Source organism: Chamaea fasciata, unplaced genomic scaffold (genome assembly GCF_029207755.1).
Source record: "Chamaea fasciata isolate MVZ Bird 193981 ecotype frontalis unplaced genomic scaffold, bChaFas1.0.hap1 SCAF_4, whole genome shotgun sequence".
NCBI lineage: Eukaryota > Metazoa > Chordata > Aves > Passeriformes > Sylviidae > Chamaea > Chamaea fasciata.
In genome coordinates, this window is record NW_027094089.1 from 19,933,329 (window position 1) to 19,951,680 (window position 18,352).

Sequence of the window (18,352 nt, forward strand, 5' to 3'; positions counted from 1 at the left end):
CAGCCTTAAGATAGGGTGATAACTACCTATTCCCAGCTGGGATCTGCCTGATGTCATGGCCTCAGTTTCTCCAGGGAAGCCACCTATTGTCACTGGGCTGTGCAGAGCTCCTGGAGTACCTGACACTGTACCCCCGCTCTTCTCCCAGCATAGTGCATGTGGTGTGGTGAGGCTGGTGCACTCTCAGCTCAGCAGGCCCTCAGCTGTGCTGTTGCTGTCACTCCAGCCAATATTTGGTGAGACAATGCCTTTGGCAGGGACTGAGCAACTGAGCTGATTCCTGCCAGACCAGCCACAGCAGGGCTCAGTTGCTGGCAGACACCTCCAAAGCACAAAAGCAGCAGGAGAAACACTTTGAAACTCTTGCACGTCTCCTGACAGTGTGGCGTTTCTTACTAATTTTCCGACATCCTAATTTGCCAAATGTTTTTGCTTGACTGGAACCCAAGCACAGCTTTGGGAACGAAATCTGTGGTACACAGGGGGTTCCCCTGGCTGTCAGTTGCCAGGATCTGTAATACAAAGAGCTGACACCAGACATAGTAAGCAAACTCGATGCACAGACCAAAACACAAACTGAAAATCTTTTAGCCTGCCCTGCCCTGTCCAGAGCAGCTGTGAGCCTCAGATGCTCTGTGCTTCCTCTAGAGATTGTGCTGTAAACATGCAGCATTCCCAATAAACGATGAGAGCAAAAAAATGGCCAAACCCTCATGCAAGGGTGAACGTACCACAGGGGGGGCTAAAGACTTACCATAACTTTGCTGCTGGACTCAGGTCCATGGTGCTGCATGGGGCATTAATGCTGCACCTTCTCTGCAGGCTTCATAAAATCACAGAATGGTTTGGGTTGGAAGGGGCCCTGAGATCATTTATTTCCAACCCTCTGCCGTGGACAGGGACACCTTCCACTATCCCAGGCTGCTCAGAGCCCCATCCAGCCTGGCCTTCAACACTGCCAAGGATGGGACACCCACAGCTTCTTTGGGCCACATGCACCGTTGCCTCACCACCCTTACAGTAAAGAATTTCTTCCTAATACCCAATCTAAATGTATGTTCTTTCCTCTGAAGGCCATTTCCCTTAGTCCTATCACTACGTGCCATTGTGAAATGTCCTCCATGTTCGATCCTCCTCCAAAGTGGCTCTAAAAGAGTTCAGGAAGAAGCTACAGAAATGTGAAGTGGTGCTTAAAGTTGGCTGCAAGAGGCAAAAGTGTGGCTGTCAGGATTTTGTAATGGGTTTCCAAGAAACCCCAAATTCTGAAACATTAAATTAGCATACAAAAGAGAAAATGAGACATAGGTAGAGACAACTCACCCTTTTGAGGATATTTCAACACCTCCAGCAGTTCTCTGAAGAAGAGTAACCACAATAAATGGAAAACCATAACAGAGTCTGTTAGAGTGATAAGCTGAAAAACTAAAAAAAAAAAAACAAACCAAAACCAAAACCCCAAACTGCCAAACCATTCCAAAAAAAAAAAAAAAAAAAAAAAATTTTCACCCTGGAAGTTTGCCATAAATAGTATAACAGAGGTGTGAAAGACTGATCAGAGAAGGTAGAGACCAAGCAGAAAAGCAAATGAGTAATCCACACCAACAAGTAATGAAGGGAAATTCCTATCCTACAATATCCTTTTGGAGGGACAGATGATTCAAGTGAAAGCAGTTAGCAGGGTATGTTTAAAAACAAATTAACAACACAAACAGTAAATTAAACAAACAGCATTTATCTAAGAGCTCCGGAGGAATTCCAACAGAGTGCCACGGAATAGCATCCATAGGCACAAAGAGGAATGGGATTAAAGGGGAAGAAAGAATCCCACTGTAGCAGAAGAAAGTCATGTCTCACACTTTAATGGAGTGAGGAGTCCAGTTTAATTAATGTGGCTGTACGAATGGATGTTACTGGGTGCCCAAAACATTTTTAGAAAGATCCCACACCAAATGTCCTTAATTGCTCTCCTCCACAATATGCTTGTTCCCATGGTAAATAGCAAGGCAGAAGATAATGAATGAAAAATTGTCAGCATTTAAAATGGAACACACCAGTGTGTCCCACCAGGATCTATGCTAGGGCTTGTGATTTTTGATGTATTCATAAATGGTCTGTGTGTGAGCAGTGAGGGGGAAGAGTTCGATGGTGAGGCTGAAGAATGCAGAGTATTGCAAATGAGCAAGATCTCAGAATGAAAGCTAGGGGATAAAATGACAAATTAAAGTGCGGGTAGGTCCAATTTACTAGGAGCCACTCTATTTGCACAACTGAGTTATCCCCAACTGAGAAAGTGGCCTGGGGATCAGTTACAGGTTTTCTCTCTTCCTTCTCAGCAAAGGTACAGTACAATTAAGAAGAAGCAGAAAAGGGGAAAGGGAAAATCAAATCCATAGGACAAAGAAGACCGCCAAGGGAGACAAACTGATGTGTTGAAAAACCATTTGCAGTGATTTAGAAATGATTAGTTGTTTTGTTTTACAGTTTAGGAACAAAAACATATGAATTAAGTAATGACATAGCAGGTAAAAGCAAATTTAAGTATTCTGTCACTATGCATTGAGGAGTCTCCCTCACTGGAGATATTCAAGAACCATCTGGACTCAATTCTCTGCAAAATGTTCTAGGATGACACTGCTTGAACAGGGATGTTGGACCAAATGCGGGTCTTTCCAATCTTAGCCACCCTGTGACTCTATAAGTCTGAATAGTTACTTAACTGGGATTTCTAGGATGCAAAACAATGCAGAATGGATCAAAAGCAATCAGGTTGTCTTATGGAAGAACAACCCAGCAGGGACTGCTAGACAAAATGATGCTTTGATCAGAATAAGATTAAGTGGAACATTGCTGAAAACGTGGGTGGAGACACTATGGCTTTATACCTACATTGTTCCTCCACCTGCTCCCACCACACCCCACTGGCCACCTTCACAGCCAGAATCTGGCGCTGGTTTGTCTCCTGAATCTCACAGTAGTCTCTCTGCTGTTGTGGTGCACCAGCAGGAGCAAGCTGATAGGAAAAACCCTCATCACGTACCCACTCCTAAATGTTGTTGCACAGCAAAGTCACACCATGTGAGGACTCATTATGGGTAACAGTTAACTAGAAGATAGGAAAAGACTCTATCTCAGAGATGCTGCCACAACACTCCATGGTCACTTGACACAGGCTGGAGGGAGGCTAAGGGTAGTGTGGAGCAGCCCTTGTCTGGGCTGAGGGCCAAATCAGTTTTCAAGGCACATTTGGGGAAAGAACATGTCAGCATACTCTGTATAAAGTTGCCCAGGAGGAAAGCAAACAACCCAAAGGCTGCCAGTACTGTGAAAAGACAGTTTAGTGCCATACCAGTGCTTGGGTTATAAGTTTGCATACCTAAAACTCAAACATACATCAGAGATGATGGCCAGCCTAAGGAGAGGAGGAGAAAAAACAGAACTATAAAAATGGAGAACAGGAAAGGTTGAGAATGGAAGGACAGTGAAAATTTCTGTTTCAACCAGCCTGATGGAGAGTTGCTGGCCAGATACCTCAAGGGCCAAAAGCAAGACAGGGCTCTAGTTTGGACAGGACAAGACTAACCTGGAGTAGATCTTAGTCCAGAGGTGATTGGCTAAAATATCTCCAGCCAAGACCACTCAAATGCAAAGGATAGAGGATGGTAACAAAGGGGCACAAAATCCTCCTGCAGAAACAAGGAAGCAGGTTATGGAAGCTCTCTAAAGGATGGTATGAAGGACCAGTTACAGAGAAGGAGTGTAAGGGGTTGACTATTAAGGCCCAGGTTATGAAATGAAATTCCTCCCAAGCCTTCAGACCCAGAGGAGCACTTCCAGTTCTCACTCCTGTGGACTGCAAATCCTTCTTGTTGCTCTTCCCACTTTTCTGTGTGCTGGCTCTTCCCAGCTCCATATGCCTGTGTTTCTGTTTCTATCCTTCCTCTCAGTGCTGAACTTAAGTCCCATGGGGAATGAAATGCAGTGCTCAAGGGATCCACAGGCTGCCTGACCATCTTCTGGGTGCTGCCCCCAGTAAGTCTCACAGAGAGAGAAAATATATAAATCCCATACATTTCATCATACACCAGCTGAACTAAGTGTGATATATCCTGAAAGGTCTTCCCACCCTGGCTTACATGATTAACTCTTTGCTTCTCTCTGAGACATAACTTTCCAAGTGCCATGAGGTAAGATGCTGCTGCAGGAAATGAGGTAGGGCTGTTCATGTACCTGCTCCTCTTCAATGGACAATTGGATCATAGAATCATAGAAAGGCTTGAGTTGGAAAGGAGCTTAAAGACCATCTTGTTTCAACTCCCTGCCATAGACTGAGACATGCTCCACTAGACCACGTTGCCCATCCAGTCTGACCTTGAACACTTTCAGAGATAGGGCATCTACAGCCTCTTTGGCAAACCTGTTTCTGTGTCTCAACCACCCTCATGGCAAAGAATTTCTTCCTGATATCTGCTCTAAACCCACTCTCTGTCAGCTTGAAGACATTGTCCCTCGTCCTATCACTACAGCCTCTTGTAAAATGTCTTTCTCCAGCTCTCTCTCCCTTAGGTATTGGAAGACGCTATAAAGTCTCCCCAGATCCTCTTCTTCCAGGCTGAACAATGCTGACTGTCATAACTTGTCTTCATAGGACAGGTCATCTTCAGCTAGAAGATTAAATAAATTCTTAGCTTTCACACAGTCTTGACTTTGGCCATGAGCTGGGGGCACACAGGCAAAGACCACAGTAGAGATATCAAATCTGCATTTTTTTTTTCAGCCTATTGTATTTTCAGCTCTTCCTTCAGTTTTTCCCAACTGCTGGTGCACATTTGTGCCCATGACAGCCCAACACCAACCACACTGCTCTCCAGAAGCTTGGCTAGACTTTGTGTGTAGGCAGGGCACTGACTGTTTGCTAATGACTGCAAACCAGAGCCTTGAAGAAATTGTGCCAATGTCTCCTGTGTTGCATAACATCCTCTGACCAGCAGCTTGTCACCCTCTCTTCCCTTGGTTCCCTCCTGTCTTTTCACAGAAAAAGCAGAAGTAACAGATGTGAGAGAAACTTGACCTGCCAACACAGGTGTGCTGCCTGGGTCTGTGCCAGGGTCCTGGCTGAACACACTGTGATTCAACTTGAACCCATTGCAACAGAAGCAACAGAAATCTGTGATTGATCTGCTCTAGTTTGGGGAAACTCATCAGATGTACCATGCAGACCTACCAGTGAATTTTGCTGACCCTCATGTCATTCCTTTATCACTTGTGAACTGTCCCTGCAGCAGCACCCAGGAAGTAGTGGTGGCACTGCTGAAGAAAAGCTCTTCACCACCCTCACTATTTCAGCATGATCTATGCCAAGCTACAGGAGGTGCTCTGCAGCTGGATCTTAGCCCTGGGCTTGCACCATGTTCTTGGCACAGGAACTAGGAAAGAGTTACTGAACGACTTAATTACTGACATGCATTTCTCATACATGTCTCAGCTCTGCGCACGAGTTCCTAGAAAAGTTTTGACCACAACTGGTTCTATGTGCTGCCCAGAAGGCAGGCTTCCCAGCAGCCCAGTGGTGGAGAAAACTAAGGAGAACACTGGGTAAGAGGCCAAGGCTACCCAGAAAAACGCCCCTGGGCTCAGCCAGGAAGAATCTGCCAACAGCAGCCTTTGACTGCCTGGACTGGTTCTCTCCTGAACAGCTTCAAAGCAGCTGCCAAAACCCAACAAGAAGGGAAAAGGTGTGTTAACGCTGCAGGGCAGTGCTGGGGAGAGCCAGGAACACCACTGCTTCCCTGTCTTGCAGCCAGCAGCACTGCCTTGTGATCCAGCACAGCTCAGCACCAGAGCAGAGGGAGGGAGGAGAAATAGCCCTATGACTGATGGCAGTGCTGAGACACTGCGACTCACACCCTGTATCACATTGATAATAGCACCAGCCTGGACACAGCCATGCTTGTGCCTCCCAGGGAGGGGGGTGGTGGGGTGGGCAGCTTGGCTGTCCTTCGGAGCAGAGCCAGGGAAACACAGCCAGAGGGAAACGAGGCTGGCTGGGAGGAGAGATGTTACAGGTAGAGTAAGGAGCACTCCAGAAGTAAGTAAGCACTCCAGGTGTGAGTACAGGAGGAGTGGCTGTTACAGGTAGCGGTTAGTGCTCCACGCGCCTTCAGCTTCTCCATTGAGACACTTCATGTGATCCCATGTCTACCCACAGGGGTGTTAGCTGCTCTCTTACATTCACCCTTTGTGGCTGAAATGACTGCCGGTAACAGCAACAAAGAAAACACTGAGCTTCTCCTTACAGGCAGAAAAAGAGATTTATTTTAAAAGATAGGAAAAACAGTACAATACTGTAGTATGGTCCTTTATGTTCCAAGCCCTCTACCCACCCTCAGTGTAAAGCAGGATGTTGTCCAGCCTGGACTTGTTGAGATTTCAGCCAGGATGAGTGAGAGGGTTTCACCTGACTTTAGCTCTGGTTAAGGACCATGGAGCAGTGTGCCAGCACACTGATGCAAAGGCAGTGAATCCCCTCTGCAAGAAGATCTTCTTGACCTTGTCTCAGCTTCTGTTCAAGTGCTCCTGCACTCAACAAAAAAGACTCTTCAGTTTTACTTTTTACTGCCCAAGCCCAGCTTCCCTTGGCTCCCAGAGCAGCAGATATACAGGACCGCAACAGAGAATATTTAAAGAGAAAGAGGTAGGTAATTAGATATTTGTGACAGAACAGGTTGTTGGGAGATACCCAGTTTGTGACTATTCAGAGTGCTAGGTGAGGAGTCTCCAGGAACACTGAAGTACTGACACAGACTGTCAGGCGCTGTGGGTCTGTGCAGAGTGTGACTGTTCCCATTGTCTCCCCCCTGCCAGGATCAGACTGGTCCAGATACTGCAGTCACAGTATGGCTCAGTGCTGAGGAAAGTGAGCTTTTGCATCAGCCCTGTCTAAAATCACAAAGCCAGCCAGGTGCAGCAAAGAAGTTTAAAAAAAGAAAAGAAAAGAAAAAAAAAAAAAAGGCTGCTGTTTGTCTGGATGTGTTCACAGTTAGGCAAGGCCCAACAGCACTGGAAGAGGACAAGTCTGAGCCACTTGGACCTGCAAGACAGTCAAGACACACAACTCACTGGAGGACATAAAAGGGCTCCATTTAGCTGTCCCAGTACAACAGGCTTGCAGTTATCTATGCAGATCCCTGTGTTTTGTCTTTCTTCTGCCTAACCTCTGACACACGGATCATCTCCTGGGTACATCAATGAATGGGACATAACAGGAATGAAGCAATTAAACCAAACACTTTAGGGAGAGAATTTTTTCAGCTATTAAAGAGATCCTGTCTTTCTCAGCTATGAAGAGAAAGACAAGACAGGCCCCAGCTAAAAAGCTTTGCTCCATCATGAATTCCAACATAGGAGCAGAACCACACAGGAAATCTGGCGATACTGGTGTATGGCTGGAAGCCCTGCAGTGGGTCAGCAGCCAAAAGCATGATCTTTTCATCCCCTCTCCATGCTCAGCTGACATATACCAAGATTCTTCCAGAGGTGCACAACAGCACCACTGCAGCTCCCACCTGCCTTCAGCAGCTGAGAGGGACAAGGGAGCTGCACATCCACCAGATGCTTCAGATAACACAGTCTCCCCAAACCCTTCTTCTGGCCCACTCCAGACTTCTGTCACCCATCCACTGTACCACCACCTCAGTCACTAGCTGTGTTTCCAGTGCTGAGACTTCGGTGGAAGTTCCCTGTACAGCAACGAAGTTGCTGCCTTTTCCTCTGTTTTGAGCCTTGCCTTCAGCTTGCTGCCTCTAACACCCCACCGGGCTCCCCAACACCACTGCCTCTCCACCCCACAAAGCCACTGTAGCTGACTGCTGTGGCATGCATTCTGATAGCCCTCATCCTGCCAGCCCCAGGCCTCCAACAAACTGTGAGCTCCCTCCAGCAGACCAGCCATATTACTGCAAGCACTCCGTGCACCACAACTGCTGGGAACCCAACCTTTGGCTGATTTTCCCTGGTCTCTGCGTAGTCCTGGGATGGAAGCTGGCTGCTGCTCTTGGTTTTTCCTGCCCTGTTTCTATGGAGCTTGTGGCCAAGAGATGCTACAGATGGAACACAAAGGGAAGAGTTCCTTTGCTCCTCCATTTCCCAGGAAACTCCAATTGCTGTTTTCCCTCCTGAGCACCACCTCCTCTTACCATGTCACTCAGGCTATACATCCTCAGTGCAGTGAGCTCCTCTCTTTAGACATGCTCATGGGAGTGGAAGTGAACTGTGGTGAGAAGCAGAGAAACAGCATTGGCAGGAGAGCACAGGCTGGCAAGGAATATTTCAAGGAATACAGTCTTGATCCCAAGACCACCAAATAAAACCTATGACCCAGGAGGTAAGAAAACAAGTGCTAGCTGTGGAACCTTCCTCCCTCCTGCCTCTGGGCAGGGTAACTCCACGTGTCCCAGAGGGGCTGTGGCTTGGCAGAGGATATGCCCCAGCTCACCTGCTGGATTTCCTGCATTGCCAGGTGTATGGAAGAGCGGAGGCGAGGGAAGGCTTGTTGGCTGCTCTCTCCAGAGCTAGGCTTTGTTCTACTCTTCTCTGGGGTCTGCTGGTTTTGGAAATTCTTGGTCCTCCTGAACCACTGCAGAGCAGGTTTGCTGCTGTAAGGCACGGAGGGGCAGGACTGCTTCTCTGGAAGGGTCTCCCCCTTGTCTGCTGGTGAACTCAGTGTGAGGCCCTCCAGATTTTCGTAATTCAAGCTCTCACTACTTTTCTGGAGAAAGGAGGAGTGGATTCAGCAGTGGTTTGCAGACCCTTCACACACACTGAACAGCACCACAAAGAGAAATACCCAGCTGTGTACACTGCTGACATTCAGGGGACAGCAGGGTGTCATCTACCTACCAGTGCCTCTCCCCTATCCCAGGACTCCCCAGCTAGCAGCATTTCCCAGTGCATGCAGAAGCAGCCAAGCTGCTTGGCCAGAAAGGGACACCCCTCAACAGGAACACAAAAGAGATGCTGCTGCAGTCTCTAACCACCCACTCAAGGCACAGTCCATGCCCCACCCTCTTCTCCCACTGAAGACCCTCGCTATTCACCTGCCCACAGGGAAGAGTCAGTCTCTCCATGAAGGGCTGGATGCCCATGGTCTGGTGGTACCGCACCAACTCGGTGAGCGAGGCGTGAGCCCGGTCCTCCCCCAGGATGACGTAGCGTGCGTTGGGCTGCATCTGGACCATGTAGTGTCTGCAGCGGCCTTCACCCCTGGGGACAGGGATGGACAGAAATGGCCATGGCATGGGCCTCAGCGTGTCAGCACCTGGCTCCTGCTTCCTGCACCCGTGGGCTCCAGAGGACAGTTGTGATCAGGATCCTCAGTAACAAGTACCACATAGAGGCAGGAGATGTGCTGTGCAATAACATGGGCTCATAGGTGCTGCAATCTCCTTCCAACCTGGTTTGCCCTCTCAGCCACAGAGTACAGCCTAAGCACAACCTCTGCACTTGGAGCCATAGCAACCCACTCAGACAGCTCTATTTCTTCAGTAAGAGTCAGATTCTGCAGTACCCCATCTGCTACAACAAACTTTCTGAGGCACAGGACAGGCTACAGTCTCCACTACAGAACAGGATCATCACTGGACTGCTCTGTGGAGTGGGTAATCTCCTCCAGTCAAGCAGCTTCATAGAATCACAGAATTCAAACATTCTACGACTGTAGAATTCTAGAATCAGAGAATTTCACACAGTGCTCGGTTTCATGGAATCACTTAGGATGGAAAAGCCTTTAAGACTCTCAAGTTCAGCCCTTAACACAGCACTGCCTAGTCCACCATTGAACCACATCCTCAAGTGCCACATCTACGCATCTTTTAAATACCTTCAGGGATGGTGACTCCACCAGTGCCTTGGGCAGCCTGTTCCTGTGCTTGACATCCCTTTCTGTGAAGAAATTCCTCCTGACATTCAGCCTGAACCTACCCTGTCACAGCTTGAGGCTGTGTCTTCTTGTCCTGTTGCCAGTTGCCTGGAAGAAAAGGCTGACCCTCACCTAGCTACAACCTCCTGCCCGGAGTTGTAGAGAGCAATAATGTCTCCCCTGAGCTTCCTCTGCCCATTACCTACCGGTATGTCAAGATGTAGCCTGGTCGGCTCTGGCTGATCCGAACAAGGAAGCAACCCAAAGGCTTGTCAATCAGCAAGTTTTCAGCTTCCCTGAAATCAGGAAAGAATTTTTCAGCAAAGAGCCAGCAGTTGCCTTGCCACACAGCAGGGATTTGCATCCTATCTCATGTGCTACCCCAGTAGTGCCCCAGGGTGCCCAGCATCTGCCCCATGTGTTCCTGACTACAGGTCTCCTGACTCAAGCTTGTTGGTGCAGGACGCACTAACAGGCTGAGGAAGCACAATACCCTCAGCCAAAGCTTTTTCAAGTAGGGCTGCTCCAAACCTCCTCCAGCAGTCTGATTGTGCAACAGTAACAGCTGCCTTCCAGCACCAAGCATGCCACAAAGCATCACTGAGATGAGGAATCTGTGCATGTGTGCACTTCCTATGGTCCAGGGATGCAGAAGTCAGGATGCTGTGGGGTACTGGGTAAGCCCAGCACCTTGGAAAAACACCAACGTGGAACACACCATTCTGGCTTTCTAAACTTCCTGCTGGAAGGAAGTCTTCCCCTCCTCAGCACAACAGACAAAGTCCTGCTTTGTGCTTGTCATGTGCCTTGCTCGAGGCTAAAGGTGACTGCAAATCACCAGTGCAATTTGGGGTTTCTCTGGCTGCTCCATTTCATGAAGCTGAGCTTACACTGCTGCGTGAAAACTTAAGTCTCTGCTTAAGCACCAATGTCTTTGTGAAGGGTCTGCCATGACCTTCATTGTGCAGTGCTCATGGCTAGTCTATACTTGAATTTAGACAGTTTTGTCTTCCAGACACTAACTCCTCTCCTTCTTTCATCTGTGGACAAAAGCATTACAGGTTAGGACCTCAATAACTATCTTAAAAAATTTAAAAAGAAATGCAGCTACCAGGGAGCTGTGAGCTCCTGTAGTGTCCTTTACCAAGCTAATGTGCTGTGTAATGTCTCTGAGTAAATGTTCACACTGACAGCCTGAAAAAATCCAAGAACATAGTTCTAATAAGACTGAAAGAGGATTGCAGTTTGAACAGAAAAAAAAAGTTAGAAACTGGAGCAAGATGATGAGGGTGTTCAGATGGCAGCAAACTTGACACAGAAATCCCGCCAATTACAGAATACTGGGAATTAACAAGTGTGGAGCACCACAGATCAATTTGCACACAGGTGAGACTATACTGCCACCCCGCTCCTGTCTGATCATTGGCATAACCAGCACTTCTCTGTTTATGCCACTGCTTGACTCAGCCAAGAGAGTGAAGACCTGGCAGAAAAACTTCAAGCATTTAAACAAAGTCCTGTAAACAACTCCATAGGAAAGAAGGACTTAGTGGATGTCTCTCCCTGACTAAGTAGAAGCAAATGTCACCTAAGCTACACCCTCCTTAGACACATGCAGGTATCAACAAAAACCCTTCCTTTTCCTGTATCAGGGGGCGTCGGTGGAGTTTTGCCATTGGGTACTCACTAAAGCCCCCCTTAATACTTCTAAAAATAAAAGTAAGCGGAATTCTATACTCTTATGCTGTTAATTGGGGTCTTCTACTGACCTAGAGTGAAATACAAAAAACAGTCATAACGAATCAACCCAGAAGTTCACCTTCATGTCTCTGCAAATGGTCCAGAACAGGGAAAGTGCATGTGTGTAATTCCCCTCTGATTACTTTACAAGCCTCCCATCCCTACCAGGATCTGTATTTAGGGACTCACAGTGGACTTATGTTCTATGACTTTCCATTGTCTTCCCATGGACCTACATAAAGTTTCAGCATTTACAATCTGTGACAGGGACTCCCAAGCTTTCCCCTAAGGGTTTGACACTCAAGAGATTAAAAGGGAAAAGTTATGCAGGTCACTCTCATCCCTTAAACAAAGCCTGGCCAATCCAACCTACACAGTCCTAAGGACACACCGGCTTCTGCCTGTGGTCACTGTGTCCAGAGTACTCACCTCCGGCTGATCATCCCATGCAGCCAGCTTGGAAAGACCCCATCATCCTGCATGACCTTCTGGGCCTGTGTCTCTTTGAACCAGCGAAGAGTTGCTCCTCTCTTGAGTTTCCTCATTTTTGCTTCTTCCCCAGTCTGTTCCTCGGTTCCCAGAATAGGACAAGGCACAGAAGCATTCAAGAAGTTATCAAAAGGAGTGGACTGAAAGGAAGGAGAGAGGGAAAGTCAGCATGAAAGCAAAGTCGAAGGCAAGGGACGTTTAAAGAGATCACTTTGGCAGGTGACCCCATTCCTAAGTCCCTTAAGAGAAGATCAGTCACCAACTACTAAAAGCTGCTTCCAGTTCCCCAGAGGTCCTGACCATGCTTTTTGTCTAAACACAGTAGGACAGGACTCACACTTCTCATAACAAGAATGACAACATTCTCTTGTGACCACACGGAAGAGAACATGTGCATGCAGAAGGTGGATGGAGCAGGGAACCAGCACATCTGGCTAAGGGGTCCCCAGCAGAGCCAGTGGTGCTACCTCTGTTAGCTTGCTGCGTGGCCGTGGCACTGGTGGCTGTTGTGACTGATCAGAAGGATGAGGACTAGACTGAGGGCGCCTCTTTCGTGGCATGGGGACTGGAAGGGAGTTTCTTTCTGCAACAAGAAAAAATAAGTAGGTGAAATCTGGCATTCAAGACCCATGATATCCATCCTTTACAGGCCTAGGACTGGATAGGCTCTGCTGCATGGATTATGTGGCCACAGCCTGGCCCTCCTTCCAGCACAGTCAGGCAAATGACCTTTACCATGCTGCCTCTGCTCCCCACCGACAAAGCCACACTTCCAAAGAGCAGAAACATCATCAGCTCCCTGCCCACCACACTGGTGGAGCTCCCGTCCCAGGGCAGGCCATTATGACCTGGAGCTTACAGCCCTTCAAGGTGATCACCACACCAGTGGACACCACTGGGTCAGTGCAAGTGGGAACAACTCACCTTGGGCTTCTGCTGCCAGTGCCAGCGGCTGGATTCTTTCTCTCTCTGCCTCCTCCTGTAGCCACTGTGCTTGAGCTCTCAGCTCAGCCAACAGTTTTAGGAAATTCTTCTTGCATCTGAATCCCCTAAAAACTATTCAGAAAAAAGCCCTGGTTAGAAAAATAATGCTGTTCATACCTTTGTAATTCTCTCAGGGAAGAACACTGCGTGACAGTTCTTCATCTAGTGCAAAGCCCTCAACACCTGAATCATGTTAATAAAGAGCAGTGGAAATTCTACTGTGAGCAGGTAGCCAAAACCCTGTGAAAACTGTCTTCTACTCTCTAAACTGCTAGATCACAGATTTATAGAAATCAAATTACAGATCTATGCTCTCATCTCTAATGCGAGGGCACTGAATACCTGAAAAAGAAAGCCGCACAGAAGGGTCTGTTAACCATCCATCTCTCTGTCCATCTTGACAGCATGAAGGAGACAGGATTTCCTTGATGCCTGCCCACCGGAAAGCCTTTCCCATAAGTAGCCATCACAGGGCTCACTGGCAGCATTACAGACATTGTGTGATCCCACCTCCTCTACCAGTTATTAAAACACATGAAATGAAAGCTGCACCCTCTCATTTCCCACTACCCACACATCTTCCCCATGGATGACAACAGTGCACAGCTTGTGACAATCTGATGTTTGTCGCACTGTATGGTGCACAACTGGAAGTTGCTCAGATGCTCCACCTGTGCAACAACCCATACAGAAGAGAAGTGCAACAGAGGAGAGCTAAGCAGGGTGACATCAGCCTCCTCCTCCTGGCTGCACAGTCCTCATGTAGCCTGTGCAAGAGGAAGTACCAATCTGCCCACAGCCACTTTGAAATACAGGCTGCTAGAGCAAATACTATGTGGAAAGGAAAGAAAAACCCAAACCAGACCAAAATTTCACCCCCTTTTTGCCTGTCTCTGAAAGCAGCAATGAGATCTGCTTCACTCCTTTCCCTCTCCCCAGTTCAACACAACTCACAAACAATCCTTACTCCAGAGGACTGAGTCAGACCTCAGGACACAGCCAAATCATGTGCATGCTGTGCTCAGCCCAGCTCTCCTGCACACATTTCCCCTTTCCAAGGCTGACACTGAGGGCTTTCCCTGATTCAGGATGAGCACTGGGAATGTGGGCATTTGTAATAAGCACTTTGACTTCACAAGGCCTTGACACAGAGATGGCACCTGCCCTACCCTTCTGTCCTCTGCAAAGGTGCAAAGCTGGAGCAAGGACTGCAGAAAAGGTTTTTCTTCCCCTCATCTGAGATCAGCTCCCGTCCCAGTGCTTACCTTTCTGAATGATAACTGCTGCTCTTTCCAGTTGCTCCACACACTTTGCCAGCTGTTCCTGATGCCAATATTTAAAGAAAAGTCGTGACTTTCTGTGAAGTTGGAAGAGAAAGATGCAGTGAGAAACACTACCTAAACTTTTATCCATCATCCTTTGAAGAGCCCATTCCTACAACCACAGAATTCTCCCTGAAGAGAACCAGGTGACAGCGTACATGTGTAAAATCCTAGGCTTCCCATTCCCAGCAGCAGCGATCCACACCTACCCACAAATCCAGCCTTTCAGCTCTGTACTTTGTAGTATCTTCAAGCAGCTGAAAGAGACGATAAAAGTAAAATAAATAATTTTCCACCTAAAGCAAACACCAATATTTTAGTTGCATAAAGGCACATGAAGTGCCTCAGCAATTCCCAGTAGTCAGTAGACTGGCTGTCAGTCTGTAATGCACCTTGAGGTACAGCTTGGACCACACTTGGGAAGATCCTCTGCAAAGGGGTTCCCAAGGGCAGATTTATTTCAACTCCCTGGGAGGCAATTCTGTAGAGACTATTTATTCTCAGAAGTGCTTTTCCTCATTTTGTTTCCAAGCCCTTTGGAGGACACAAGTTTCAAGGTCAGCACAGCAAGACTTCAGTGAGAAAGTCTGTTTTCCAATTCCAGCTTCATTTTGCAGACTCCAGTGATAAAATTTGGGTCACTCGTAAAGATTCCCTGACGCTTGGAACTGAAAGCAGCTCTAGCTGCAATACACAGACAGCTTCCTCCCTCTCCTGCTAATCCAGGCTGTGAAATCATAGTGGCACTTTTTGCTAATATCTCACACAGGAAAGCAGAAGTGTTTTTCTTTCTATCTCGGCCAACTTCCACGGTGCGATAATCCATACCCACAGAATTGAATTATTGGATTGGGTGAAATGCATCCTATGATTTTTGTGACTCCAAACATACCACGCTGACTGTTTACAATGATCTTTCCTCCGTCTATGACATTCTCTTGTGACCTCATTCAGGTTTGAAATTCTTACTATTCAGGAAGCATCAGGAAGTTCAAGGAAGCACTGTGAAGGCAGGAGGAGCTACTGCCAGGAGTGAATTATTCCAGGAGATCATTCAAATCGTTTTCTTAAATGACTAAAAAAAACCCCCTCAGTTGGCTTCTTGACATGATTCATTCTCACTATCAATCACAGTTGACACTGGCAGGAAGGAGAGCCTGGGAAAGTGGAGAGTAGGAGGTGGGGAACTGCTGTCCTAGATGTAGGAAGGAAAACACTGGCAGAGTAAAACCCTGTCCCTCTGCAGAGCTGCAAGGATGTTCATGTGTGTAACAGTCAGGTTCTAAAAAGTGCTGATGGTATATTTTGCCTGTACGGAGACCAAATTCTTGGTTTAGAAACATCTTCTCTAGCCTGGGAGACATTCAGTGCTGGCTGCTTGTTCAGGATTGTCTTTATCTTCTTCTCCTGTGTGGCCATCAGGAAAAAGTCTAGTGAGGCACCTGACAGCAATACATGAGCACCTGCCATGCTGAGTTCAGTGGACACCCTTGACCACTATTGTTACTCCCTGATTTAAATACATGGGTCGGTTTCCATTTCATAGCACAGCAAGGCTTTAAGGTAATTGAATATAATTGCTACATAACAATTCAAGAAAGACTTTATTCATCATCATACCAAATGCTCTTTAAACATTAAACGTCCTTGCCTGGGATCTGTGCTCCCCATCACCACAAAACCCCACCCTTTTTTTGCCTGTCCCTTTTATTTGGTTTCCTGTGCTACTCAGAGTAAAAGCCTCTGAAGAACAAACCAGACAAACAAAGTTACTGTTCCTACCTTTCTTTTGTGAGGGGAACATCAGGTTTAACTAGAAGAATTCCATATCTGTGGAAAACAAACCCATACAAACACATAAAAGCCACATCCTTGATGGGCTGAGCTGATCCCTATCACCCTGACAGCAAATAACAACACATTTTCCACTCATCCTCCCACAGCAAATAACCCCATGACCTCAGACCACATGAACTTTGAAGAGACTCTTTTACTCCTTGCCCTTATCTGGTTATCAGGGTCATTTCCCAAATAATATCTACCAAGGAATATTCAGACATTTTAAAAGACCTTTCAGCAAATTCCTCAAAGGAGGGTCTCCAGGAGAAACCATCTCTTCGGATACGGATAGTCTCCAGCAGCCCATTGTACCGGAGCTGAAGCAGCACCACAAAGAGGATCAGAGAAACAAAGAGACACAGGTCATTAGGACATTGGTTTGCTCCTTTGCAGGCAGAAATTACTTCATTAAGCCCTAATCTTCTCCAGTTCAAAATGAAAATGTTTCTTTCCTGAAAATGTTTCCTTAGTTAAGAACTGAATTTACTTCGTCCTGTAACTCTGATGATTAACCACTTAGTTAGAAGTTGGAAACCATAAAAACCAATGATTGAAATAACTTTACCTTCCAGCCATGGGTACTGCTTTGTTTCTGTCCCTTAGAGGACAGCTTCATATTTCCAAATTTGGACACAGAAGTACTCTGAGGCATGGATGAACTTCCTTTTAATCCTATTCCTTCTTATATACATTAAAGAGGCTGCTGAGCTTTCTGAACTCTTCCAATCATTTTCAGTATTCTTTAAAGCATCTAGACCTCAGACCTGACAGAATATCCAAATACAATCATATCAGTGCATTTCAGATCCTGTCAAAGCAATCCCCTCTTGGTTTCTATTCAGAGTTGCCCTGGCTGAGGGGTGAGAACAGTCTCCTCCGGGAAGCAATTTTTCCGGAGTACCGTCTGTACCAGTCTCATCCAGGGGGAGATGTAAAGACGAATCCTAGCGCCTGACAAGCAGACCTCATGGCATTCATGAAAAAAAAAAAGAGAGCGATCTAAGATTGCAGTATCTGGACCTAGCAGTCTGTGTCATAAAAACAACCAAGCACTGAGAATCTTTACACATATATAAAGTGTGGCTGCTCCTTCTCTTGCAAGGGGAGACTCGAGTGAGTCACCTTGTACAGCCTTTGGTGGAATCTGCCCTCCCACTGATATGTGGCAGAAGTCCCTGTAAAGGACACTGTTTTTGCTCACCTGCAGCAGGACCACCTGGTTGTCCAGCACACCTGGCTCCTTCTGACTGTTGGGCTTTATGCAACGCACAAAGTGTGGGTTGGCAGAATACATCCTCTCCATGAGCACCATCAGAGAATGCTGGCAAGGACAGAGGAACATCAACAGTCCATCAAACCAATGCACTGCCAGATGTGCAATATCCTGCAGCAAGGACTGTTTTCTCACCCCACAGAAATTTCTTGGGTTCTGGCAACAACTGGGCCTGCCCCACTGTGATCAGCCGTGCTCAGCAATCAAGAAAGGCCCTGTCTACATAATGTCTGCTTTAACCATGATATTTGTGGTGAAAAAATTATCACTGCTTTCATCTCATGGCACACCTCAGGGCAGCAATACCATACCCGGAACTGAGCTCCAGCAGACTGTTTCCGTGTGCTGTTGAACTTGTCATCTGCTCCTGGTATGACCTGAAACCAGACCAAAACAAAGGATCAGCCCTGGAAGAAGCGCTTGACTGACAGCCAAGGAGCATTGCTGGAAGGCAGACAGCAAAAAACATGGGAGAATGGATTTAAGGGGAGAGAGGAGAAGCTAAACGTATAAATGGCAGAAGCAAGCACAAAACAAAGTAAAAAACAAAGGAGAAATTGTTGCAAGCTGATTGCTCTCTGCTCTTATTTTAAACCAACTTCTGTCTGCCCTTTTTCAGCCACTTTCTCAAATAATAATTATCAGGTAACATTTATCAGTTGTGATGTGGACCTGAAGTGCAATACCTTGGTTTTCACATGAGGCATCAGGGTCCCTGTCCTGGAGATAGTGGCTGGAAGAACAGAGACAATTAGTTGATTTTGTACCTTTGCTTGCAATCCACTAGGGCTA

The 18,352-nt window shown here is 46.9% G+C and overlaps 1 protein-coding gene across 1 annotated transcript; it reads right to left on the reverse strand.

The window, feature by feature from the left end:
* Nucleotides 1-6,300: 6,300 nt before the first annotated feature.
* On the reverse strand, nt 6,301-18,288 carry LOC136288823 (uncharacterized). The gene is made up of 15 exons (XM_066182326.1): nt 18,247-18,288; nt 17,872-17,937; nt 17,489-17,608; nt 16,519-16,604; nt 16,231-16,278; nt 14,658-14,705; nt 14,392-14,483; nt 13,067-13,198; nt 12,610-12,725; nt 12,083-12,282; nt 10,120-10,209; nt 9,093-9,258; nt 8,492-8,764; nt 8,193-8,266; nt 6,301-7,087 (listed from the first exon to the last, which is right to left on the reverse strand). Exons 1-14 carry the CDS (start codon nt 18,265-18,267, stop codon nt 8,216-8,218), a joined length of 1,509 nt encoding a protein of 502 aa, XP_066038423.1. The 5' UTR covers nt 18,268-18,288; the 3' UTR covers nt 6,301-7,087; nt 8,193-8,215.
* Nucleotides 18,289-18,352: the final 64 nt, after the last annotated feature.

Bases quoted from the DNA above. Each gene is read 5' to 3' on its own strand.
- LOC136288823 (XM_066182326.1), bottom strand. From the start codon at position 18,267: ATGCCTCATGTGAAAACCAAG. The intron at 14,706-16,230 runs GTAGGAACAGTA...CGTCTCTTTCAG, and splicing joins GTTCCCCTCACAAAAGAAAG to CTGCTTGAAGATACTACAAA. The intron at 12,283-12,609 runs GTAGCACCACTG...CCTTCCTTTCAG, and splicing joins CACGCAGCAAGCTAACAGAG to TCCACTCCTTTTGATAACTT.